The sequence below is a fragment of the Macaca thibetana genome, chromosome 12 (assembly GCF_024542745.1).
Source record: "Macaca thibetana thibetana isolate TM-01 chromosome 12, ASM2454274v1, whole genome shotgun sequence".
Classification (NCBI taxonomy): Eukaryota; Metazoa; Chordata; class Mammalia; order Primates; family Cercopithecidae; genus Macaca; species Macaca thibetana.
This window is the reverse complement of record NC_065589.1, coordinates 24,653,639-24,680,867: the sequence shown is the minus strand read 5'-3', so window position 1 is coordinate 24,680,867 and position 27,229 is coordinate 24,653,639. Positions and strand designations below refer to the sequence as shown.

General features: G+C 55.3%; 2 protein-coding genes across 10 annotated transcripts in view; one reads left to right on the top strand and one right to left on the bottom strand.

Annotated features, from left to right (window-relative positions):
• Nucleotides 1-4,380, bottom strand: part of TNS1 (tensin 1) — a 206,767-nt gene extending 202,387 nt beyond the window's left edge. For all 9 annotated transcript variants that reach the window (XM_050751241.1, XM_050751242.1, XM_050751244.1 and 6 more), the window contains exon 1: nt 4,230-4,380. In XM_050751241.1, the coding sequence (XP_050607198.1) occupies nt 4,230-4,262 (33 nt within the window). In that variant the 5' untranslated portion in view covers nt 4,263-4,380. The remainder of the gene's footprint in view (nt 1-4,229) is intronic.
• ARPC2 (actin related protein 2/3 complex subunit 2) overlaps nt 1-27,229 on the top strand; it is an 870,481-nt gene that overhangs the window by 604,874 nt on the left and 238,378 nt on the right. The gene's annotated exons all lie outside the window — the stretch shown is intronic.

The window sequence follows — 27,229 nt, the reverse complement described above, 5'->3', positions numbered from 1 at the left end:
TGGAGAACCCTGGCAGAGGATGCAGCAGATGGGGTTGGAGTCTCAACTCTGACTTGTCGGGTAGCCTTGAAAATGTGCCATCCTACAAGAAGCACTAACATTTATTGAGCTCTTATATGTGAGAGACACTTTTCTAAATGCATGTGTGGATTAGCTCATTCAAAACCGAACAACCCTCTAGGTAGGTGGGGAAACTAAAGTACAGAGATGTGAAACTACTTGCCTATGGTCACACAGCTGTCAAGTGACAGGCCCACCCAGGATCCAGCCCAGGCATTGCACTCTCAGCCAGCATGCTACACTTCCTTTCAACAGTGCAGAAAAAAAAGGGCAGTGCTGCTCCCCAATTTTGTGCCTCACACATCACTTTGCAAAACTTTACAAAAGGAGAGTCTTATTTCAGACCCTGGCGATTCTCATGCAGCCCAGCCTACCTCCCAAACCCACAGTCAGGAGGCCCTTACGGGTCAACCAAACTAGAGAGAACAGAGAACGAATTCAGGACCAAAGCGACAGATTGGGGTCTGCATGGCTGGAATTGTGCACAAGGAATCCAGAGCTCATGAGGACCCTTCTGTCGAAAATGTGTGCTTAGCACTGGGCAGGACACCAACTCCAGGAAACAGAATACATTATCATCTGCAGCTGGATGTGGCCTTAGAGAATAGTGTCCAAGTTTCAGCGAGGTCCAGAAAAGTCGAGTAACCAGCTTGAGACCACTCAGCTTGCTCAGGGCAGGGCCAAAGCTGCACTTGACTCCCAGGCCCTGCCTGGTGGCTCTTTCAGCCTCACCCTGAGCCCCTTCCCTGTTCCTGAGCACAGAGTGAGCCCCTCTGGAAGGAAGGGCCTGCACCTCTAACTCCACCGCACAACATCAAAAAGCCTCAATTGCTAGCCATGCAATTATTTTCTAAATAAACCGTACTTGAATATGTAATAGCAAATGGGCTCACTTGATGAGAAAATCAAGTTATGCATAATAAATAGCTCTGCTCCTCAGCTAATAAAGTGATTTTTATTCCTAGGGCTTGTTAAAACTACACACTCCAGATATATTACTTCTTAGATGACACAGTTGCAGCTTTCCCTATACAGGAACATGTGAACCAATAGATGCAAGCACTCAGTCTAGGGCACAAGACCTATCTCTGACAGATTCTCCCTGAGGCCACACACCCAGCCAGTTCCTGGCCTCAGGGTAGCTGGTCAGAGTCCCTGGGCAGTCAGGAGACACAGCCCAAGGAGTAGAGCCCTGTCCCATGACACCCTTCCCAGGGAGATCCTCCCCCAGCATCAGGTCTGGGATACAGAGGATCCCAAGAACCAGGCAGGAGACTGTGGAGTGGGAAAGGGGCCAGCATTTGCTGTATGCACCTACTGTATGCCTACATACCTGATCTTTTGACATCTATTGTCTCTTTCCCCACCCTAGTCATACAAGGAATATATTATTCTCCCCATTTTACAGATCAGAAAACTGAAGCTCATGAAGGGAACTGTTTTACCAAGCCTGCCCACACCAAATGATGGAAATAGGGTTTGAGCCTAGTCCTGTCTGGTGCCAGGACTGCTTCCTCTGTCCAGTTCCTACTGCCCCAGTCTCTGGCCCACCCTGGCCATGGGCATCACAGCCAGCCAAGAAAGAATGGGGACCAGGAGAGGAGAGGAAAAGGAGGCAGGGGAGGGACAGAAGCTTTTCTAGTCAAAGACACTCAAGGCTGGGCGTGGTGGCTCATGCCTATAATCCCAGCACTTTGGGAGGCTGAGACGGTTGGATCACTTGAGGTCGGGAGTTCGAGACCAGCCTGGCCAACACGATGAAACCTCATCTCTACTAAAAATATAAAAATTAGCTGGGCATAGTGGCGCACACCTGTAGTCCCAGGTACTCGGGAGACTGAGGCAAAAGAATTGCTTGAATCCGGGAGGTGGAGGTTATAGTGAGCCAAGATCATGCCACTGCACTCCAGCCTGAGCAACAGAGCAAGACTCCATCTCAATCTTTTTTTTTTTTTTTTTTTTTTTGAGACGGAGTCTCGCTTTTTGTGTTTTAGTAGAGACGGGGTTTCGCCGTGTTAGCCAGGATGGTCTCGATCTCCTGACCTTGTGATCCGCCCATCTCGGCCTCCCAAAGTGCTGGGATTACAGGCTTGAGCCACCGCGCCCGGCCCATCTCAATTTTTAAAAATGAATAAATAACAATAAAGACACTCAAGGAGACCTACAGCTGCCTTGGTCCCCAGACTTCCCCCTACTCTCAGGGAGGGTATAACACCCGTAGAGCACTCTACCTGCCAGGCACTGCCCTGGGGAATAGGATACAAAATCTCATCCCTACCTCTCTGCACCCCGTTTGTCTAAAATCCTCATTTCACCCATGGGGAAGCAGAGGCTCACTGGGATGAGGCACTTTTCCCAATATCAGTCAGCTGAAGGGGGCTATAGAGCCCTCTCTCCATTCATAGCAGCTCATCACCCCTGGACGTCTACCTGCCATCCTTCTTGTGTCACCCCTGGACGTCTACCTGCCATCCTTCTTGTGTCACCCCTGGACGTCTACCTGCCCTCCTTCTTGTGTCACCCCTGGACGTCTACCTGCCATCCTTCTTGTGTCACCCCTGGACGTCTACCTGCCCTCCTTCTTGTGTCACCCCTGGACGTCTACCTGCCGTCCTTCTTGTGTCACCCCTGGACGCCTACCTGCCCTCCTTCTTGTGTCACCCCTGGACGCCTACCTGCCCTCCTTCTTGTGTCACCCCTGGACGCCGTCCTTCTTGTGTCACCCCTGGACGCCTACCTGCCCTCCTTCTTGTGTCACCCCTGGACGTCTACCTGTCGTCCTTCTTGTGTCACCCCGGATGTCTACCTGCCGTCCTTCTTGTGTCACCCCTGGACGTCTACCTGCCATCCTTCTTGCTGCAGATCTCCCTCCTGCCTACCTCTGTCCTCAGCACAGAGACGAACCTGGCCAAGGCTCCCATTTTCCAGATGTCAACACCAGCCCAGTAAACCACAAATGCATCCTGTGTGCAGGCCTCCGCAGTCACTCTCAATCTATTAATCCAACCCATCCCAGCACCCTGGCCCAACATGCCACCCAAACCTCCTCATTCCAGGCGCCCTCCACAACCCTTTCTTTCTTTGCCCAGAGGATACCTGGCTGCCCAAGTTTGTGTTCCCACAATTGACCCCAGCATGGGCTTGCCTGGGCCAAGAGGGCCCTCCCAAGGAGTGGCCAGAGCAAGGAAAGGGACAGGAAAGGCCACATCTGGATCACAGTCCTGAAGCCCCCTCCCCCAAACCAGTCATCACTCTCTCAGAGCCCAACAGTAACCTCAGCCAGGGACGACTTCCTCGCCCTCCTGACCCCATGCATGCCTTTGCCTAGCCAAGACAGTCCCACAGGAGCCCCTTTGAGGAAGGGGTCCTCTCCTCCTCTGACCCCCAGCCCTTCTGCAGCAGGCAGTCCTCTCCCATCCCCCTTTTCCCAGAAGCCTCAGCCTAGGTCTGGCCTTAAGACTTTTAACCTTCACCACATGGCCCCAGGCCTCTCTGCTGGCCCCCCAGGCATCCCCATCCTGGGACCCACCTTCTTGAACCTGGGGCCAAGAAAGAAAGGGGGAAGAGCAGGCCATGGCTCCCTTCTCCGGGATGGGGAAGTCTTGGTAGCAGGGGAGAGCTATGGAGGAAGGGATGGCAGTGGGTGGAAGCTGAAACTGGGTGTAGAAGGAATAAAGGGGATGGAATCTGAGAATTCTCCCCCAGTCCAGCTCTTCCAGACTTAATATTCAGGGCTACTATTCTCTGCTCCCCAGCCCCACCACTGCCTCCTCCTCAAGCTCTTGGGCTCAGCAAGTGAGTGGGGGGCGGTGAAGAATTTTCGCCCCATTATGGGATGTGAGTTAGGGGGAAAGGCTCTAAAGAGAAGCAAACTTCTCCATGGCTTCCTTCCACTTACAGCTCTGGGACTCCACTGGGGGGCGGGGAGGTGGGACAGGGGATGTACTGACCCGGGTCCCTGGGCCTGGGCCCTGTTGGTGGGGAAAGTCTTCCGGCTGAGGGTTGCTCAAGTCAGTCTGTCCTTCTGTAGGTCAGAGACAGAAAGGCCCCTCCTTCAAGACTGACACCCCCCACCCCAGGCTCTCAGCGAAAGGATAAGGTGGCAGGGGCCGCTGGGGGACGGGAGGCTTAAGGAAGAGTAATGTCGTAGCTAAAGCAGCCAGACCTACCCAGAGCATGCAGGACAGACAGATCCACGTCATCTTTGCCGGGTCCCGTCCCTGGGGCACGCCCAGGGCCTGCGAAGAGCTCCTGAAGCTAGAGTCCCCGCGGCGCTGGTAGAAGGGCTCTCTGAGTCCGCTGCTGCTCCAGCTCCGCCAGCATCTGCTGGGCCTCTCGCCCTGCTGCCTCCAGCTCACCCTCCCTCCTCCTCCTCCTCCTCTCCCCCACTCCACCCCCTCGTCCCAGCCTCCTCTCTCCTCCCTCCTCCCAGGCTCCACCGGTGGCCTTGAGGGTCAGGAGCCCTGCTTTGCAGGGGCGTAAAGGGGACAGGGAAAAGAGACAGCTACCAGAGGCAGGGCCCCCCTAAGCCGCGCCCCCACCCCGGGACACAAAACCCCTGTGTGCCACTAAGGCTCCTCCGTCTTCTGATCTGGTGCTGGTGGGCCTAGAGTCCTCCCTCCTCACTGCAGGCCCCCACCCCCAGCAAACCAGCCTGGGGGTCTTCACTCCTGGAACCCTCTGGACCACTGATGGATGAACAGGCAGCTCCAGGCCCGCACAGCCAGCACATTCAGGGTGCCTTGGCCCCTCCCCCTCTCCAAGTACCCGTGCCTGCCTTCCTGGCCTCCTCGGAACACACATGCATTTGCACACACAGACTGGGACAGACTCTGGTGCCCACGCGCCAAGCTCAGAGCCCAGGACAGGCCTTAACACAGAAGAAATCAGGCCTGAGACTGGGGAAGAATGGCCCTGGCCCCAGGCTGTGAGTTTCATTCCAATTTTTTTCCTATTTCTTTTTTTTTCCCCCTTCTTTCTTTCTTTCCTCCAAACATCTGTCCCAGCCCTTCCTGCCTTTCTGAAAGGGAACCCCGCTCCAGGCTCCCGCGAGAGTATGTTTTTCTTGACTGTACCCAGGGCCAACATTTGGTTTGCATTTCCCCACTTCCTTCCCCTCCTCCCCTCTCCCCCTCCTTGGGCCCAGTTCTCCCCTCCCACCATTCCACAGGCCTCCTTCTTCCCCACAGCGTCCCCTGCCCAGCAGCCCTCCCCTCCCCTCGCCCCCACCTCTGCCCAGGGACAATTGTTGGGGTCTAGAGGGTGGAAAGGAGGCTGGGTCAGAACCCAAAAGTATTCCCAGGGAGCACTAAGGGGGAATCCAGCAAAGTCTGCCCCAGGCCCTCATTGTCTGGAACCACCACGTTCCCCTCCAAAAACACCCTTCGTCTTTGAGCTCTGGCCTTGGCTGGACCAACTGTGGGTGGGTGGGGGCCAATGAATCACCCGTTCTGCTCTTTGGAGCTGTCCAGGAGAAGGAGGGAGGGCTCAGTCCCACACCCTCCTGTGGACACACACACACACAAGGACGTAGTCCAACTCACGTCAACACACAAGAGCCCGCCCAGGGTAGGCACTAGGAGACCTCGTTCCTAGACTGAGTCACTTAGCAAGAAAAATCCTCTTGCCTGGCCTCCTATGTACACTGTGCTATACATGCACCAGGGCCACATGCACAAAGGGTTACAGATCCCCTGCCTCCCTCCCCCACTCACCCAAGACCACGCCATGCCGCTCTCCGTCAGCACCACATACCGTGCAACCACCGGCCTCCTCCTTCACGGGACCTGCCCAGCCACTTGTGCAGACTTCCAGCCCAGGGACCACCCAAGACATCTACCTGGGAAACCCCAGAATGAAGGGGAAACACTGACTCTTCATCTGAAAAAAGACTGCTGTATTCGGATACACAGGTTGTCCACGGCACCAGGAACTAACCATCTATTGTTTGGTGGTTCTGAGATGTCAGGGGAGGACACTGAAGTGAAGTGCCAATTTCCCATCCTTCCTAAAGCCGGTACCTGAGTGAAGAGTCTTTGTTCTGTTAAAGGAGTCAGGGTCCCCTCTGCATACTTCTCCAAGTCCTTCAGAGCTCTAGGGCTGGGAAAGATCCTGCCTCTAGCATCTTTTCCCTGCCAGGATCACAATGCTCCTCTGGACTCCCTACCCCAAGCCTACTGGGGCTTCACTGACATTTTATGTCACTGAAATGAACCAACACTGAAACGAACCACTGTTCCACAGTGGGTTGGGCCTGCAGTCACGGCTGGGGATGTCCATAGACAAACCTCCGCAAACCCTCCCATCTCCCCTGGCTAAAGCACCAGGCAAGCAAAGGGGAGTGATCTTCAGGAGGCCCTTCACTGCTGGCGTCACTGAAGACGCCTACAGGCAGCTTTCTCTGGAGTTCTGAGAAATCACCTTGGAGCTTCCCAGAAATACTGGAAAACCAGACCAAAGACCAAGTCACAGCGACACCAACTTGTCTGGCCTCCCACGCAGCCCAAGGAGGCCCTGCTGCCTCCCTAGGCTCCTCAGCTAGGACCGAGAATGGAAGTGGGGGACCCTAGTGCTGGGGGTTCCCTTGGAGAAACCCTCCCTCCAGAATACCCCCATCCCCCTTCTCCAAGCCTATGGGGTCTCTCCTGTATATTAATTACTCATCATCAGGAAGTCCTTCCTGCTAATTAACCACCATTCTCCCTGTTGAATGTTGACTCTGCCAACTGAGGTGTCTCCAACTGTGTGTAATGACCCTGTTCCAGGCTTGTCAGCCTTTGTTCCTCCTTCACAGCCTGGTGTCTACACCCCCACCCACACATGGGCAAGGACATGTCCTGTGTTTTGTATCCCCAGAGCCTGGCATACAGTAGGCACCAGACATGGTTGAAGAATGACTCAATCACCCAATCAATTAGTCAATGGGTCCTCACATATTTTCCTCCTGTAAGTATTCACTGCTTCCTTCCCAAACCTTCCTTCTCTTCCCCTCAAAAGGGCCTCAGGCAGCCCTGCCTGTACACCTTCGCCCACGCTTTCAGTGCCACCCTATCTGCAGCCACCTCTGCCTGCTGCCAATGCCCCGCTGCCAAGCTCTAGCCAGTTGCAGACTCTCCACAGGCCCGGATGGTTTCGTTCATCCTGGGATCCCCACCCTGTGCCCAGACCCCTGTCTCACACAGCAGACATGGAGTACACACTGGAGGACTGGCTGGGGCTCTACACTGGCATCCAGAAGCCTCTGAACCCAGCCCCAACCCTGCGTCATCCCCACCATTCCTGCCTTCCCGCCGCATGCAGAGACCTCCCTCCGCTCCTCCCTCCAGCCCCCTGCTCAGCAGCCAGCTGAAGAAACAGAGTCAGGTCTGTGGGCTCTGGTGCTGGCCCTGGGCCTGGAGGAGGGTGGAGCCAAGGCAGAAGGAAGGGTGAGTGTGGGCAGGAATGAGCTAATGGTCTTAGAGCCTGAGCCTGGCAGGCCCCTCCCTGGGCCTCAGTTTCCTTTACCTGCAGAATAACCAGGCTGATGGCCTCCAAGTTCCCTTCCAGCTCCTCCTTCTGTGATGCCACGAGTTTCCCAGGCCAAGGCCCCATCCCCATCCAATTCAGTCTTCCTTTCCTTTGACTCTTGTCCATCAAAACATTCTTATGTCCACCCCTCTCCTACCAGGGCATTAAGCCTTTCCTTTGTCACCACTGGTCACAGCATCTGAAGGTCACAGAGCATTTTAGAGCTGTAAAGGCCTTCAAGCTCAGCTGCCCAGGGGTCACAGTAACAGCCATTGGGGGTCACCTAGAAGTTCAATGAGGGGAGCGGGCAAGGGGTCACAAGGACCTGCTGAGGGCAGGCCCCTGCTGAGGGGGACACCCATTCCTTGGTTCCCCACTACAGCATGCAGCAACACAAGCCCACATCTCCACATCTTCTGATCTGCCATAGAACCCCCATCTCCATATTTTATATAAAATATTTTTACAAAATTGAAAAAATACAAATTTGAAAGTGTTGGCTTAAAAAAAACCACTCTGAAGGCCCTTCCTGAGTTTGCCAGGAAGGTTAGTCTCAGGGCACCTCTAGCCTTATCCAGCCCCCTTGCTTAACAGACAGTCACACTGCGTCAAAAGAGGTGGTGTGACTTATCAGAGGTCACAGAGCCCATAAAAAGCAGAGATTCAGTCTCTCGGCTCCCAGACCCCAGATTTTGTCCCTAAACCCTGCAGCCTGCCGCCTCTCACACTGGGGCCACTCACACTGCAGCCTTCCTCCCAGACCGTCCTGAGGGGCTCATGTCCAACAGGTAGGTGCAGAGCTGGCAATGGGGTTCTCCACCAGTGTCCAGGTATAGATCCCAACAGCACGAGACCCAGGAATCTGCACCGAAGCACTCAGCTCCTGGACCTCCACCCTCTCACCCCCTCAGAATCTGATACTCTTCCCCCTTCCCCAGGCAAGATTAATACCAATTAACTAGGCACTTGGCTTGCTGCATCATCTTGAAGGCTCCTACTAACCCTCGTTTTATAAGTGCAGAAACTGAGTCATATAGAGGTTCAGCAACTGGCTCAGAGTCACACAGCTAGTATGATGTGTGAAAATGGAGCTCAGGGCATCTGATTCCACATCTCCCATGGATGGAGAATTTTCTTACAGCTATATGGTCACCCCAGGACTAGGGGCTCTGCTTCCATGTTGTGGTGACGTATTGACTGTTCTCTCCACTCACCTAAGGGCTGATGCTGAGGCTCCAGGGAGGGGTTCAGCCAGGTCTTGCTTGGCAGGAAAGAGTGGGGAGCCAAGGATAGTGCTACAACGTGGGTCAAGATGAGACCAACTGGCTCCCTAGTGGCTTCAGAAGAGTCAACAAGGAGAGATCTGGGTGCAGGCAGGGTCTGTCCCTTGAGGCTCCTAGAGCCTCCCTTAGGTAAGCCATGCTGCCTCACCCATACACCTCAGCCTCTGAGTCCTGGGTGCCCCGACCTCTAGCAGAGGGCTCGTAAGTGGGGGCTCAAGTCCTATCCATGCCCCACCCACCAAACCCTGGCATGAGATTCATCAGCCCAGAGCATGGGGCACTACATTCTAATGCCCACCAAGGCACCACATGGGCCAGGGGCGGCCCTGCCCCCAGCCTCCACATCCAGCACTCCTCTAGTACCAGATTGAGGTCACTCTCTTGCACTGCAGAAATGTGGGTGCTCTCTGAGAGAGAAGGCAGAGCTCCAACCAGGCCCTGCATGAGCCTCAGTATCCCCAGCTGACACAAGAAGGAGCCTCACTCACACCCCTTCCCCTACCACCCCTTCCCCATCACGCTGGGTGGGGACCGTGTCTGGGCCCAATCCCAACAGTGCTTAATAAGATCCTTCCCAGAGCTCTACTCCGCAATCTTGATCTCTTCCCCAGCTCTAATTTCCTGCCTGACTCAGGCCTCTCAAAGGCTGGAGGGAGGCAGCTGCAGCTGTTCATCCACCCTCCCACCCCCAGCCGCCAGCTCAAATCCTGGCCCAGAAGGAAAAGGAGAACGGAGTGAAGTGGTTCCATCATCCTCTACCTCTGCAAATGGGGAGGGGGTGTTGCTAAGCAGTCTGGGGTCCAACTGACCTGATCCTGGCCGGCCATTTCCCACTTCAGGCTCCTTTTCTCAAATCTAGAAATCCAGACTTCATGGCATCTGAACTCAGAACCCAGTGGAATGTGGACAGGGCTCCAGCCCTGTGATCTGCAGCTGCAGGGCCTGCCTCTCAGCCAATCCCTGAGGACAATGCATTTTGCTGGAAGATTTCAAAGCATACCTTGGGTAACTGGAACGGAAGCCTGCTGGCACCTTTCCCCACTGCGGAACAGCAGAAAGGGAAACTGAGGCTCAGAGGTAACACCTGGGAGAAGGAGTTAAAAGTCCAAGCTCCTAATGAAGCAGAAGGAGCCTGTGGATGGCAAGCATGGATACTGGGAGAAATCTCTCCATCCCTACATACTCTGGCCTGCCTAATGGTCTGCAAGATCACTGCTGGAAGCAGACAATAACAATGATAATATCCCTGTTTTTTATCAAACACCTGTTATGGAGTAGGCACAGTTAAACACTTTAAGTGCATTACCTTATTTAATCCTCACAACACTCCAACGATGTAGATATTTTCATTATCCCCATTTCACAGATGAGAAAACCAAGATACAGGCAGATCCTGTAACCAGCCCAAGGTCTACAGCTGGTAAAGCCAGAATTCAAACCCAGGTGGCTGGCTCCATAGCTGGGAGTCTTAACCAGAATGGAGGACTTTCCCCTCCCCTGTGACAGGGGACCGTCCCTGTCCCAAGAGAGTGGGTCAGAAAGCCAGGACTTCCAGTCCCTGGAATCCTTCCCCTCATTAGAGGGTCCTGGGGTCCTGGGGGCTCTAGGTTATGATCTTGGGGTTCTCCTGGTCCTCCAGGGAGACTTTAAAGTTACGCACAGTTTTTCCAATTCCCTACTTTGTAGCTATGCCCCCACCTCCACCTCCACCCTCAGGTCTATACTCCCCCCACCCACACACATACACACGTTACACACCTGCTGAAGGCAACGTCAAGCATCTTCTCTGAGAATCCCAGGGAGACCGATATTCAACCAGGACACGCCCACCCACAGCACTGCACGTTCCCCAGACCCCTGCTCCTGCCCCCAACCCAGCTGCTGCTCCCTCCCTGGCGCCCCAGCCCCCATCCTCTCCCTGCCCAGTTCCCTGGTCCCTCCATCCTCCTGGATAAGTGGGAAATCCCTCCTGCTGTTCCCCAGCCGCCCCATTCCCGTGTCCATTTGACTTCCTTACCTCGCTGCCTTAACTCGGCGGCTTCTAGGGATTGGGGAGCAGGTGGCATTTCCAGGAACCCACCTTCTCTTCCCACGGAAATTTGAGAGGGATGCTTAAAACCCCAGGAACTTTACTCTGTATCCCCAAATCCGCCGCCCTCCCACAGACTCTGGTGCTATCCTTCAGACTTCTGATCCAAGCCCAAGACACTCAGGGGTGTGCGCTGGGGGAGGGGCAGCAACTCTCCTTTCTGGATCCCAGCAGTCTGGGTGGCGACTCCCCCGGAGTCCCAAACTCTGCTGAGAGCCAGGCTGACGACGGCCAAGACGGAGGGTCCCTGAGAGTGGAGGGTAGTAAGTCAGATCGAATGCCGAGGAAACTGCGGGAGGGAAGCGGCTGGGAGGGAGGGGGCGGGGGTCCGAAGGGGCCAGGTGTTGCCGAGACCTTTTACCTGGCTGCGGAGGCAGAAGCGCAGGGGCAAGAGGCACGAGAAGAGGTACTTGCCCCAACGGATCACGCAGGAGAAGCACCAACTCAGCCGAGTCATGCTGACCCCTGGAGTGGGCGCCTGGGGCGCGAGGGTCGGGAGAGGTGGACCCGCCGCTCCTGGCGCAGAGTTCCGGGGTTGGGGCGGGCTAGGAAGGCGGGCGCCCTGCCCTACCCTGTCCCCGGTCTCCCGGAGTCTCAGCCCCGGAGGAGCAGCCGGTGTCCTGCCCCCTCTAGCGGGAGACGCGGGGCGGGAGGCCCGCGGCGCGGCCCTGACTGGGCTCCATCTCCGGGGAACCCCCACGGGGTGCGGGCGGCAGGGGGCTTGCACCCTCTGAGACTCTTCCTCCGCGTCTTTCTCCTCCCCTGGCGGCGTGACAGCCTCCGCCTCCTGCTTCCCGGGCGCGCTGAGGGGAGGGTGCCGGCACCCCGGCAACTTCTGAGGTTCGGGGAGCCGCGTGGGGGAGGCCAGAGGGGACCCGGCAGAGGCGGCGCCCGGCGCCGGGCGTCCACCTGCGAGGAAGGAGCGGCAGCCGTGGGAGCCGAGGCGGCGGCGGCGGCAGCATTGTGCTCCTGGCTGCAGTGAGGGTGTGAGCCTGCGTGTGTGAGTGAGTGTGGATTCCCTCCAGAGCCCACTCCAATTCCCATATTGCTCCCCAGGGCATAATGTAATTAACTTAAACGGAGGCCTGCGGCTTCCATGACCCAAGTAGACACATCCCTGTGCCAGGCGTGCACGTGGGGACTGTGTGCACAGTCTGGACCAGCTGTCCAGTCCCACCTCCAACCTCTGACCCTGGCCACACACTCCGACTCCTCAGCCAGGATCTCTCTCTAGCCAACTCAGTGTGAGGGCGCTCAGACGTTCAGCACATCCAAAGGGCCCCTACAGGTTGGAAGGGACCCTGCCTGGGAGAGAGGAGAGCTGGACCAGCACTCTAGGACTGGAGCTGCACCTGCCTGCTCTGGGTTCAGGGCCTCAATTTCCCATCTTCTCCCTTCTGCCTGCCCTCTGCTACCTCTGCTGTGCTCAGCTGAACAGAGGATGGGGGCCTCTCGGGAATATTGTGTGAGGTCATCCTATTAGGACCCTAGAACTAGGGAGAGGGAAGGAAAAAGAGGGGAGGCGGAGGTCCTGGACTCTGGAGAGAGATGGGGAGAGACACAGAGACAGGGAGACAAAGGCAGAGAGAGGCAGGCGGAGACCCACAGACAGACTGCAGAGAGCTGGAGGGGCACCCACGAGTGTTGCTCGGGGTTCTGTGACTGCAGAGAAAGTGGGAGGGCAGGCAGCCGGCCAAGCTGGGAGAGAATGGGGCGGAGGAGCTGCCAGGGGGCCTCTTCCGCAGCAAGCGCCACTGGAGCCCAGCCAGACCCCTCCCCCATCCCCCTGGGGCTGGGCTGCCCTAGCACCATCTCAGGGCCATTTTTCCAGATGATGCTGCCTCCCTGTCCCCTTCCTCTCCTGCACCAGCCAGGGTCCCTTTCCCACTGTGTGAGCAGAAGACCTGAAAGTTTCTCAGCTAGCTCACCCCTGCCCCCAAGCTCTCCTCCGCCTGCCCCCCACCACAGACTCCTCAGGCCCTGCCCGTACCCATTGCAGCTCCCCACCTTGAGACAAGGCAGGGGGGTCCAGCATTTGGGGGAGACTAGCAGGACCCCAGGGAGGGAGAAGGAAGAGGTTCCTGCTGGTGAGTAGATGGAGAGGGGGGAAAGAGAGACATTAGGAGCCCTCATCCCCTAACAAGCCCTCCAGCAAGGGGGATCACCAACCGCCACACATGCTCTGGATAAAAGCTGGAGGGGGCGTCAGGGAGGTAGGAGGAGAGGTAATGAGATCCCCACACTAAAGTGAGCCCATCGCCAACAGGCTGGGCCTTTGTTCATGCCCACAATCACCAGGGAAGCCCTAGCACTGCTGAGTCCTGTTCCAAGTCTGACAGGGGGGCTTCCTCCTCTTCCAGGGGCCTTCCATCTCCATAGCTTCCCTACCCCATCTCAGAGGAAATAGATAAGGGGAAATAGATAAGACATGAGACAGAAGGAAATGGGGTTTAATCCATCGCAAGTAGAATGAAGTTTCATCCAAAGGAATCACTTGTGGAATTTCTAAAATAGGAGGAAGTTATTCAGACAAGATTGGCTAAAGTGCGACCCTGCCTAGATTAAGAGAGGAGGACAAGGTGACTTTTTCTTAAGAAAATTATCAAAACCTTCTCAGCACTTGGGCATGAGAGACACTCAACAAACAGAAGGAAAGAAGAGTGAGCCAGTAGAAAGGGAAGGAAGCGATGACAGCATCCAAGGCTTCCCCGCCTGAAGCCAATGATGAACTGAGCTCAGCAGGGCAGAGTCCATTTCCAGCCACTGCCCAGCAGGAGGTGCCTCAAGCCAAGGACGCTCCAAAGAGAGAGGAGAGAGTCCAAGGTTTACAGGGACCTGAAGCCAGGCCTGCCACTGCCTGGAGGGTATCCCAGCTTCCCACTTCCAGCCTCTGTCCACCCCCTCATACCCCATATAGCTTCATGCCAGGTGCCTCAATACCTGAAGGTCAATGACATACTGCCACAAGTACTCTGTTCTGTTTTCGTCACCAAGGGAGGACAGAATCCCAAGGATAACAGCTGCAGGATCCCCAGACCCCCCTGAAGCCACTCCAGAACCTCCTGGAAGATTCTAGCCAGGATCCCCTTTGCTTCTTCTTTCACCAAAATTCACATATGGGAGTGGGAGAGTTGGGTGGGGGGTTCTAATCCCAAATGGTCTTCTGTCAATCTTGATCCCTTTTCTCCCTCAAAACACTCAAAGAATCAGAAACTGCATCAGGCCATGCACAGTGGCTCACACCTGCAATCCTGGCACTTTGGGAGGCTGAGACGGGCAGATCACTTGAGGTCAGGAGTTTGAAACCAGCCTGGCCAACATGGTGAAACCCCATCTCTAGTAAAAATACAAAAAAAAAAAAAAAAAAAAAAAAAAAAAAAAAAAGCCGTGTGGTGGCGGGCACCTGTAATCCCAGCTACTTGGGAGACTGAGGCAGGAGAATCACCTGAACCCAGGAGGCGGAGGTTGATTGCGCCACTGCACTCCAGCCTGGGTGACAGAGTGAGACTCCATCAAGGAGGAGAGAGAGAGAGAGACAGAGAGAGAGGAGAAAAAGAAAGAAAAGAAAAGAAAAGAAAAGAAAAGAAAAGAAAAGAAAAGAAAGAAAGAAAGAAAGAAAGAAAGAAAGAAAGAAAGAAAGAAAGAAAGAAAGAAAGAAAGAAAGAAAGAAAGAAAGAAAGAAAGAAGGAAAGAAAAAGAAAGAAAGAAAGAAGGAAAGAAAAAGAAAAAAAGAAAGAAGGAAAGAAAAAGAAAGAAAGAGAGAAAGAGAAAAGGAAGGAGGAAGGGAAGGAGGAAGGGAAGAAAAGGAAGAAGGAAGGGAAGGAAGGGAAAGAAAAAGAAAGAAACGGCATGCAGCACCTGGTAGGTGCTCAGTCCATCTTCCCTCCAGGCCCCTGAGCGTCAGGGACGGAGATGCAAAGCTCCCCACAGTGGACCAGACACAGATGCTCAGATGCAGGGAAACGTGTATTAGAGGCCAAAGTATCCCCCATGGGTAGGGATCGGGGAAGCCTGGGCAGGTTCTGGGCTGCCCTGAGGGCCTCATGCCAGGTCACATGAAGAGATCTCTCTGTAGCCCCCATGTGGAGGTCCAACAGTGACCCCCAGCTCCTCGCCTTTCCCTCCCCAGTGCAACTTTTGAAGAGCTGGTCACCATCCTCCTGGGTTAACCTATCCCCTGGGGACTCCTTGTCCCCCTGCTCATGTGACATGGCCCTTTCCAGGCTCCCACAAATCCCGGACCTGTCTCCAAGCCTTAGCACCCCTGCTCGTCCTCCGTCCCATGCCTCTCCTCAGCCACAGAGTCCAGACTGGCAAGGGGGGCTATATTGGGGGTCTGGCCAGGAGTTGGAGGAGGAGGAATGACTTCTCCACCCGCCACCACGTCCATGAGACCAGAGATCTGGATTCTGAGTGCAGGCCAGGGAGGAGGCTCCACAGTCTATGGCCAAGTGGGATGGAGCCCATCCATGTTTGCAGACACAGTCTGCTCTGGGCCCTTCTCCCCAAGTTTGCACTGGGTCAGGGCTAGGAGGGCCCCTTTTACCTCCAGAGAAGCAATAAGAGAACGGGAAATTTCCCAGAGGCAGCCAGCACAGGTGTTGGGGAAACAAGAGAGCAGGTCATGGGAGGAGGGCCCACCTGGCTCAGGGTAGGCACAGAGCCTCCTCTGTCACAGGCCCTCAGGCCCACAGTTCCCCTGGCTGGTTTTGTCTGCAGGGGCACAAAGGCAGCTCCTGTTAGGGAGAATCACTTGGGCATCTGATCGGAGACTCCAGCTCTTGCTTTCACACCCACAGAGAGATGCACAGAGACCACTCCCCCGGGACCCCTCAGCCTTTCTCCACCATTAGATGGGACATCACTACAGGCCCGCCTCACCCCCACCCGCTGGGGAGATAGAGTTTCACCACTCTCCCAGTCGCAGAGATTCCTCCCAGGATTCCCAAGGGGCTGTCCTTCAGGTCCCACCTTCCAGGCAGGTTCCCAGGCCCCTCAGCAGCTGCACCAGGGATGGATTTCATCAGCTGCACGCATGGGTGAATTGCCCAACCATATACAAGGCACGGAACTCACACCCAACCTCTCTCCATACAACAGAATACAGGTTCCTGCAGAGCTGGGGCTCTATCTCCTATGGACTCCGTGTCGGTGTCTCCTGGGCCTCCTCTGATCACCCCATTAAAGTCCTTCGATTACTTTGAGCCTCAAATCTATGTGATATCAATACGTTCATTTCTTCATAGCACTGTTTCTTTTTGATACATTTGCTGGATTCTTCCCTGTCTCACCCCTTTCCCTACCAGAATGCCAGTCCCAGAGGCCCTTATCAGTGTTCATGCCTACATCCCTAGTACCTAGCATGGTGCCTGCAGGGGGCCCATAATCATGAGTTATTTGGTAAGTGGAAGGAAGGAAGGAAGGAAGGAAGGAAGGAAGGAAGGAAGGAAGGAAGGAAGGAAGGAAGGAAGGAAGGAAGGGAGGGAGGGAGGGAGGGAGGGAGGGAGGGAGGGAGGGAGGGGGACGGACGAAGGAAGGGCCATTTCTGCTTCCAAATCCACTGGCTCCCTCCCACAGCTGGATTATGGGCCAGTAGGAATTGCCATTTTCAGGGTTTTGCTGTCACTGTAGTCAGGACCGTGAGGTCTTTATTCACCTCCACTCCACACACCCCCTGATGACAGTCCCCACCTCCCTGTTCTGAAACAGCTCCCCAATATAGCACTGATTCCAGTTAAACTTGAACCCCTGCCCCTGATTTATGTGAGAACATGGAGGCCCAGAGAGGTAAAGTGACTTGCCAGGGGTCACACAGCTAGAAAGTGGCAGTGCCAGAACTGGAAGAGGCCCTCATTCCTGAGTCATGGCTTTTCCAGAGTACAGCCTTATAACCAGAAAAGCAGAGAGAAGGGAGAGGAGGGAGGGGGAGAGGGAAAGAGAGGGGAAGAAATGTTTCTCCTCTCATGGATATCCCAAGGAGGTGAGTCCCTAAGTTCTCTGTCCCCTTCACCATTACTAGCCCAGGTCTCTGATCTCTGACAGGCAGGAAGTTCCTCTTGATACCTAACCTCCATCCCTCCTGTTCAAATTCCAGACCATTTCCTCTTAGTCTGTCTTGCCTGAGGAAGGAGAACAGCTTGATCACTCTCTTCTGCACAATGAATGCCTTCAGACCCTTGCAGCTCATTATTCAAGCCCCTATCCCCACCCCACCCCCACCCCCCTTTATTCTCCAGGCTGAGAATCTCAGGTCCTCTGGGCCCCTTTCCAAATGACTTCCATCACCACCCAGCAGCTGACATGATAAACGGAGGGGTGGGGGCGGGGTGGGATATGCCTGGAGTGATGGTGGGTATTGATCCATGGGGATCCCACAGGCCAGAGCATCTGAGGATGGGGAGTGGGACAGCGGCCTGGGGTCATCTTGATTATCCCTCTGCCCTGGTGTGTTCCGTGCAGGGCCCAGCATGGAGACTGCAGACCTAGGAGCTGGGCGCTGGGTCTGAGCCCAGGCTCCCACAATGAGATTAAAGCAGGGACTGTCTAATTGATTCTGATGGAACTGGGAGAGAGAGTGAGATGAATGGAGAGTGCAGGAGAAGGAGGAAGGAGGGCCAGGGAAAGGGGGAGGGCAGGGGAGGGCCCAGTCTGGGAAGCCCATGGCATCAGCACTAGCTAATACAATTACCATCCACCCCCACCCCCAGCCGCTCCTGCTGCAGCCCCCTCCCCTTCCTGGGAAACCAGCCCACTGGCCAGTCTGCTCCTGAACTGGACAGAGAGGGTAGTTGGGTTGGGAGGCACAAGGGGAGGGGAGCTGAGTTAAAGCTCCTAGTCCTAGGATCCAAGATGATGCAGAGAGGCTGCGACAGTGACAGTGACTGGCAGGGAGCTAGAGACACCAGGAGGGAGAGACAGGAACACGGGGGAGATACAGATAGATTATCAGGTCTCCAACCACTTCAGGTCCATCTATCTAGCAGCTTCCCTCCATCTGGCTTGCTGCCACCCCACCCACCTCTCTCCCCTTGGATCATCTCACTGGGCTCCTCTCCAGGGCCCACTCCCAAGCAATGGTTACTGCAGTGTGAGAAGGAGTCTGGGAAATAGAACCCCAGGACTCTCCAGTGCCCCACTCAGCCCGGGGCCCTCAGCCCATGCCCTGCAGATAGCCAGAGAACTGTGATAAGGACGAGGGCAGGGGGGACCCAGGTCACCCAGACAGATCCCAGATGGACCCAAGACTGAGATGAGGACAGGAGGAAGGAAATGGACCCTCCCAGAGAGACAATCCAAAATAGGAGCGGCACTGGGGCTGAGACCTGGCATCAAAGACTGGAGATGTGAGCAAGCGCCAACCCAGTGTGAGTGGTGAGAAGGAAACAAGCAAAGCAGCAGGGCAGGAGGAATATGAAAGGAAAGGGAGACAGGGAGGAAGGTGGGAGGCACCTGAGCATCCGTAAAAAGCAGCCAGTGGTAGTGAAGGGCCAGCACCCTGGAGAGGGGAGAAGAGTAAAGGAATCAAAGAATGAGGAGAGAATGCAGCTGGGCAGCCAGGGAAACCGCGGCAAAGACAAGGTAGACACAGCCTGACATCGAGGCTCCAGAAGCAAGTATGACTGGAAGCTCCCAGTGACTCCTGCCTCCCCAGGCTCAGACCACCGAAGGGACCTACCCAGTGGGGAGTATGGACTGAGACCCTCAAAAGTCCAGCTGCGGCCCCTATGATCAGGAGCCACCCTGGGCCAAGGGTCTCACGGTACTTGATTCCTGTCTAGAAGTAGGCCATCACTGGGTCAGGTCCAGGACAAACTCCTGGGGGGCTTCAAGTCCCCCCATTTGTGAGTGCTTCACTGCTCCACAGAAGTCAGGAGAGATGGCACTCACTGTGTCCTGGCTGGACCTTGCATCCCCTCACATCAAGGCTAGAGACTCTCCTGGAGCCTGAAGACTTCCATTCTGGCTGGTGAACTGAATGAAATAACTGGTTTCCTCTCTTTCCCACCCCAAGGATCCCAGACCCCTCTGTGATCCACTTGAACTTGGCTTCTGGCACGTTCTATGTTCATTCTGTCTGGTGGCTTTAGGGCAGAGCAGGGCAGGCCCAGCCCCAGGCAGACCAGAGATGAGGAGGTCTTTGATGTGACATCCCTTAGGCAGCCTGGCCCCATCCCTGCCAGGGCCCTGCCAGCCCTGTGGACGGATAAGCCTGGGGCACTGCCCCTCTGGGAGCCTCAGTGTCCTCATCTGCAACACGGCTGCTTCTGTGTTTGGTTTTCTTTCCTCCCAGGGCAGTTGAGTGCGTGCTGAAGAAAACGTGTGCGTTGCATCATCTCCATTGTCCCCACCCTCGCCTCCCAAACAGAAGAATTCAGGTACAAAGCCAGCAAAGAGACCAAGGTCAACTCCTGGCCCTGGCACTTGTGGGCCATGTGACCTTGGGGAGTTATTTTCCTATGCTGAGCCTGCTTCCTCTTCTGTAAAATGGAGACTAGGATCCTAACCTCATGGAGTTTAATCGTGAGGATTAAATTAAATGTGAACATGCCTGGCAGGGGACCTGATTCATCGAGGCACCCTCGGGAGCTACTGAACAATATCTCACCCACAACCCCTCCTGGCTCTGCCAGCTGCACACTGCCCACCCCACACCCACTAGACAGATGCTCCCCGCCAGAGCCCTCAGCCAGAGCACCCTGTCTGGAACACACAGTTCACACCACTGTCCAGGGAACGAACGCCTGAGGGAGAGGAGCCAGGAGTCCCAGAAGGATGAGGCCAAAACAGCTTTGTTAGGAGATGCAGTTAGCAAGCTAGAGGAGAGGTAGAATAGAGGCACATGAAGAGGCTGGAACCCAAGAAGAGAGAGGAATTGGAGGATATGATGCTTCTCAGTCCAAGAAGAGAAAGGAGGAAGCACAGCAACGATTTCCTGAGCCCCTGCAGCCCAACTCAAGACAAACACAAGGAAACAGGCTAGGACTAAAGCAAAAAATACTCAAGTCAGACATTAGGCGGAACTTCCAATGAGGCACCACATTGCCAGAGAGGCCTCTCTTTTCACCCTATTATTCTCATACTATCATACTATTCCCCATGCTCTTCTTCTAAACTCCAGATGAGGTCTGAGTCTTCACTGTCCCATGACACAGCATAAAATCTCAGTATCCAAAGCCCTGGCTCAACTTAGCAAGAAAACAGGCTGGCCCTGCTGTCCCTGTCCCCAAATCTCCAATCTCACTTAGTCTGGAACTCGCTGTGTGAATTCTCTTGCAGAACCCAAAACCCATTTCCAGGGCCATCTTAGACCCCCTGGGGAATGAGGCTGCTTCCCACACAGACATCTGCTCCCATGCCTCAGAGCCCTTTCTCCAATCAGGTCTCACCTGGGCCACTCAGATTGTCCCCTTCCTTAAGTTTTCTGTCTCTGAGGGGCAGACTGTGGTGCACAGGCTGAGAACATGAGGTGGGAGCCGGGAAGGAACTGGGGAACAGGAAGGAGTCTGGAACTTGGATAGAAAGGGGACAGACACATTTTCTTTATGTGGCCAAAGGAAGAAAGCAAACATTGGCCTGGAAATAGAGGAATTAGGCTGGGCGCAGTGGCTTATGCCTGCCAGCACTTTGGGAGGCTGAGGCGGGAAGATCACGAGGTCAGGAGTTTGAGACTAGCCTTGCCAGCACGGTGAAACCCCATCTCTACTAAAAATACAAAAATTAGCCAGGTGTGGTGGCACGTGCCTGTAGTCCCAACTACTCGGGAAGCTGAGGCAGGAGAATTGCTTGACCCTGGGAAGTGGAGGTTGCAGTGAGCTGAGATCGTGCCACTGCACTACAGCCTGGGCAACAGAGCGAGACTCCGTCTCCAAAAAAAGAAAAGAAAAGAAAAGAAATAGAGGAATTATATACAACATATACAGACACACATAAAGCACAGGTCCCCTGAGGGACATGGAGAGTCCCCTGGAGGATAAGGATGAACGCTGGGACCCTGTAGATGGGGAGTGAGGGACTGAGAGAGAGAAGAATGGAAAAGGGAAGAGCTGGGTCTCCCAGAAAGAGAAAAGAACACACTAAAGGAACTTTCTGACCATTCGTGGATTCCAAATGACTGTGCTGACCTGCAAACTGGATGCAAAAGGACGTGCAAATGAGGTAGCTTGCCAGATAATTCTTAGTCTATATCACTTTGACTATAATGAGGTGACAGTTTGGGGGCTGCCCTACAGGTAGGAACTACCCCAGTCCTCCTCCATGAGCACCCCATCTCCCTGGAGAAAACTGTCTTTCCCTCCAGGCTCGGGCACCAAGGAGGGGGACTCATGGGACCTCTTTCCACCCTTGAGTCTCTTTCTAGGCCCTTAGGCCCCCTCATGCCTTTGCCCTGCCCGCCCTAAACTTCCTCCTTCGGCAAGGGGCTTGCCCTTTCGCCTCAGAGTAGGGAGGCCCTGAGGACAGACTTCTGTTGATGAAAGGAGGAAGGGAGTCCGTAAAGGGGAAATCAGTTACATTCCGGAGGTCAGGTCAGGATGTAACTCCAGTGCCTCCCCAGTGCGTCCTGTTCTCTGACTTCACACCCTGGATGATTGGGAAGTGCCTCCTGATCCCTGCCCTCCCACCCTCCTGCTGGCTTCAAACCTCGCCATCCTGTCAGCGGCCTCAAGACCACACCTAAGACCAGGAAAAAGACAGTCCAGAGGAGCCATCCCCATGCCCGATCCCCGGCTGCAGCCTCCCCACCGCCCTACTCTTTTTTGCAGGCAAGGGAGCCAAGCCCAGAAATGTGAAGTGGATCCTCCGGGTGCAGTGGGCCGACTGAACACACATGTTGAATTTTGTTCTGTCTTAAGCCCCCACTAAAACAACAGTAAGGGGGTTCCTTTTTTTATTATTGAAGCATAAATCCAAGAGGGAAAAAAAGGAGCGGAAACGGCAGTGAGAGCGAGCAGATGTTCAGCAGTGTGCAGAGCCCAGCCATGGCAGCTGTGGGGGTGTTAAAATATTTCTGGGCCAGTAGATGAAGAGCCACAGCACCCCACAGGCCCAATGCGCCAGCCCCTCCCCTGGATCTGCAGGCCTCTCTTCAATTCAGCAAGGAAAGGGCCAACTACTGGTCCAGCAGGGAACCTAAGGACCCCTCCAGCCCTGCAGTCCAGTCCCTAGGATCACTGGTTAAATAACTTGATTATCACCTCTGACAACAATGTCAAAATTCTGGGAGCCAGGGAGTGACGGGCAAATCGGAATCATAAGCCTGAGAACGCTGACCCCTGAGCTGCCTGGGGAACCAATGAGAAGCAGCCAGGTTCGCTCACAGCACAGAGCCCCCAAAGGCTCACGATTGGTGGCTCAGATGCTTTTGGGGATAGGGTAAACGCGATCCTAAAACAGGAAGGTTGGTAGAACATGGAAGAAGAACTCTGTGTCCAGCTCTCATCCCTGATCCTGCAGAAGCCAGCAGATTCATTACAGAGAAAGGAAAATAGCCAGGCTGTGGCCTGGGGACAGCAGGCCCTGTTGACCAGACTACAAGGCTGGAGGGGTCCTGAGTTAAAGGCTGGGGGCTAGCAAAAAGTGAGTGTTTGCTACCTGACTGTGACCTGCCCCAGGCAGAAAAGTGGAGGCCCAAGAGCAGGAACCCAAAGACACAGACAGGAGTTCCCCCAATGAAGCACCCAGCCAGATACCCCAGAGCAACCAATCCGCCCTTGACTATCCCTTTACTAAGGAAACTTGCAGGGTAATGGAGGACAGCAAAGGCAACCGGAGGAAGCAAGCAAGATGCAGGAAGAAGAAGCTGCAAGATAAGTGACCATTTACATCCTCAGCGAGATGAGAGAAGACAATGCGTCCAAGAAACAAGAACAAGAGACTATTAGATAGAAAGAACATTCCAAGAACAAAAAAGGCCTTGAAACTGTTAAAGCCCGAGTCCCTGGCAGAGCCCTGAATGAGCCTGTGCCAGGCAGCTGCTGACCCCGGCCCTTGCCCCTACTCCTCACCACACTGGCAGGAGGCTGGGCCCTCCTCTGAGAGCTCTGCGCAGCCCTTGGGGCTCAGGACCTCCTGATGGAGAATGAGTCCAAAATCTAGAGACCAGAGGGGAAATGGAGGCCCAGGCTTGGGAAGGGCAGGCCACAAGCCTGCAAGGAAGAGATAGAGGGGCCAGGGCAGGGAATGAAAAGGCATCGGGACTGCTGAGCTGAAGAGTCTGCAGAAAGTCCCTCTGGACTCTGTTACCCATGGACCCAGCAGAGATTACCTAATAGCACCCCCAAGGGCAGAAAGCCCCCACCTTCCAGGTAGGAAAGTTGATGCCCAGAGCCTAGAGCGAGTGGAGCAGGCTCATCACTCAACCTACAACACAACCGCCGCCTGGTATCTGGAAGGTCTGTGCGTCCAGTCTCGTGGTCTGCACTTGGGGTCGAGTTCTGCCTTTATCACATACCCGCTAGGACTCCAGGGTGGATCCCGGCACCCCACGTTCCTCTCTCTGCCCATGTGTTGCCCACCAGTGCCAGAAGTTTCCTCCCAGGAGTCGCTGGGGCCAGAGCCTCCATCCAGGCTTCCAATTGCAGCAGGGTAGGGGGAAGGCCTCAGGGCCCCAGCAGACATGTCCCCCAAGGAGACCAGGAGGGACCTGGAGGGCTAGACCCTGTCTCTGCTACAGACTGCCCTGAAAGCACACCAAGCATGGTCTATTTTTAGCCGGGACCCAGCAGGCAGCCAGCCACCCAGTGCTATTCTAGACTGTGGATCAGCAGGCTGGCCAGGGTGAAGGGGCGCCTTGGCTGAGGCTCAGGAGCACCTCCAGAAGACCTCAGAGTGGGGGAAGGGCAGAGGGAGTTGAGGTGGGAGAAGTCTGGGGAAGATTGAAATACCAGAAGGGCAGAGGGTGAAGGGGCTTCCCTGGCACTGGCAGCGGGGGGTGAGGAGGAACAGACCTGGCCTCTTCTCAACACCCAGGAAGGCAGGTGGCCCGGTGAGAAGGAGGGATAGGCATAGGGAGAGTGAGCTGGAGGAGGAGAGAAGACAGAAGAGGGAGAGGAGAGACAGAGATGGAGGATTAGGCAGGGAGGCAGAGTGACAGGGAGACTCAGAGAGAGGTGGAGGTGGCAATGGTGACAGCCCCCACTCCTGGGTAGGAGAGTCAATGTCCTGGCCTCTACCCCACCATACCCAGGCCTGACGGCCTCCTTTCAAAAGCCCCAGCCTCCTTTCTCCCACTGAGGCCACTCAGCCTTGGTCTAGGAGGCCCAAGACCATGTGGCATCCCCGAATCCTTTCAAGACCCCCTCTGACCCACAGGTTACACATAAAAGATGTCCAGCTGGGACGTGGACACGCACACATGCACGTGCACACACACACACACATAGGCACACACGGCCTCCTGGGAAGAGGGGACAATGGAGAGGGGACAGGGGTGTCCCTTTGTCCCCTGCCTGGCCTTGGGAGCGCAAATCCACACAAAGAGCTTCACAAAGGGCCTCTGGCTCACGGAGGGGGAGATAAATGGGTGGAGGGGCAGAGGGGAGCCCCCAGAGCTGGAAGTGCCCAGTCAGTGGCTCTTGGAAGCAACATGGGGGCCGTTCTCACAGCCCAGAGGCAGCTAAAGAGCTTAGGGGGAAGGGGCAGCAGGCAAGGGTGGGGGGTTGGGGGTGGCAGAGATGGGGGATGGGACTCCATCTCTCAGGGCTGGGGAGAAAGCTGGGCCAGAAGTCGCCTCCTGGTGAGGGGGCAGTCAGAAGTGCCAACCTGAAGGACGCTACTGAGGGAGAGGGAGCTGGGCTTCCTTGCCCACGCTGAGCCAGGGGGCAACAGGCCCAACCGCACCCCAACCTCAAAGAAGGTGGTTGCCACAGACACTCGCCTCACGTGGCCTCACATCTGGCTGGAAGAAAGGCCCAGGGCCTTCAGGTTCAAAGGCCAGTCTGGGGAGGAGGTCCCAGGACAGGGGCTGTGAATTAGTCAAGCGAGACAATGACCCCTTGCTACCAAGGGACCACTGAGAACAAGAGGAAGCCCTCCCCACCAAAGGGTCCAGGCTGAGGGGCCTGTGCTTCTCAGCAGAAGAGGCGAGGAGGTGCTGGAGAGGCCAAGTGCAGAGGGCTGGGAACCCCGAGACCGGGCTCTCATCCAACTCTGCACCAATAATGGAGAGACTGTGGATAAGCCACGTTCCTGGGCCTCAACCGCCCGCTCTGTGAAACACGGTAATTATGCCTGCTCAGGTCTCCCTTTAGGGCTGCTGTGAGCATCATATAAGACTCTTTTTAATTTAAAGGCATTCATTATCATGATTGCTAACTGCCTTCTGGCCCGCCTGCCAAGTCAGAGACCCCAACCCCAGGGCTCTCCCCCATTCCTGGCCCCACCTGGCTCCTGGCCGAGTCAGCAAGTGAAGAAGTTAACTAGATGACCTCAAAGGCCCCTTCCAGAGAGAGAAGGAAACTGATGTCTCTTGAGCACCTACTTCATGCTGGGAACTTTACATACCTTACCCTCCTTAATTCTCTCACTAACCCTGCGAGGTAGGTGTCATCATTCCCATTTTCCAGACAAGAAAACGGAGGCTCACAGTATTAGTCAGCGGCAGAGCCCAGACTTGCAGCCAAACCAGCCTGAGCCCTGGTCAGGTCCATGCTTTTCCCCCTCCAGCCCTCCTTGTTTTGTTTCCGTGAGGCTCTGAGCTCATCTGTCCCCACCCTCACCCCCAATGCCAGAACTCCAGAGAGAAGCTTCCAAAACAGCCCCCCCACACACACACACCCGTCCCCAGCTAACCTCAGAAGTCAGCCGACTGCAGAGAGTGACAAAAGAGGGCAAGGAGATGCCCAGGAGGACAGAGTGCAGGCAGGTACCAACCACACTGCCTGCCCACTGTGTCCCAGAGTTTGGCATATGCTCTATACTCCAAAACTGACGCTTTGTCACAGCAGCTGAGGTGGGCTCTAGTCTGCCCATTCTACAGGTGATGAAGCTGAAGATCAGAGTCACTAAGCAGTTTGCCCAGGGCACCCCACTAAGAGGTAGTAAGAAAGGACTCTGAGTCCCCATTCCCTCTGCTACAGTTTCCCCTCTGAGCTGAATGAAGCCTTGGGGACGTAGTGTGGAGTCACATAGGGAGAAAAGGGGTCTTAGGAAGGATGCAAGAGAACCACAAAGAAACCATCCATCCCCCCGATCCAACCCCCCCGCCCTGCGGAATACTACCTCCAACACACTCACGCCCCTGCTTGCTTTGCTGCAATCCCATTAAGAGGCAAGGGAATAAATTAGCCCTGCTTAGCATATTGAGTGACTGGGGTTGAAGACGCTGTCTGGGTGCCTCACACATCTCAATGCAGTCTGCCGGCTGCTGCAGTGGTGAGGAGCTGATGTGGGTTGTGGAGGCAGGGGACAGTCTGGCCTGGTCTGACCTCCCGCAGATGGCCTCAGCTCAGTGCCCAGAAATAGTCTCTCCTGCTCCAGCTTCATTCCCCTAATGGCACTGCAGCTTGGCAATGGCTCTGAGCACCCCTGCCCCACACATCATCCAGCCCAGGCCAGCCCCAGAGGACACCCAAGGTTATTGTCAGGGGGAGGGTGAAGATGCCCATTCTCCCATAGCATGAGCTTTGGTGTAGAAGGCTGTGTCCAGGGGAAGAGGAGATGAGCACAATGTCTATTCCTGAATGCCCCTATCCAGAACCCTCTGTACCCATGCCTCAGTTTCCCCCTTAGCACAGAGGCATCCCAAGCAGAAAGGAGAAACGGAGAGGAGAACAGAGAGGGTGTCAGAGGCCAGATGGGATCAGCCCCATGGTCCAAGCAGCACCACGTCAACTAACACAGCTGGGGAAAGGGATATTAACTCAACAGCCAAGAGCCAGCCTAATGCCAGGAGGGCCGGCAGCCAGGCTGAACAGGCCTAGGCCTGGAGGGAGCATGGTAGCCTGGGGCCCAGCCTGCTGCCTCCTTCTAGGTGCTTGGGTCACCTCTGCCCACCCCTCCCATGCTACCTCTGACTCCCTGGACCAAAGGCCCTGGATCTCTTCATGCCTCAAAGTCCTGCAGCAGCCACAAGAATGCACCTCGCAGACCTCCTGCTGCAGGAAGCAGAAATGACGGGGGCCCCAGCTACCTACTTTAGTTTAGTTTAGTTTAGTTTAGTTTAGTTTAGTTTAGTTTAGTTTTTGAGACAGAGTCTCGCTCTGTCACCCAGACTGGAATGCAGTGGCGTGATCTCAGCTCGCTGCAACCTCTGCCTGTCAGTTTCAAGAGAGTCTCATGCCTCAGCCTCCCGAGT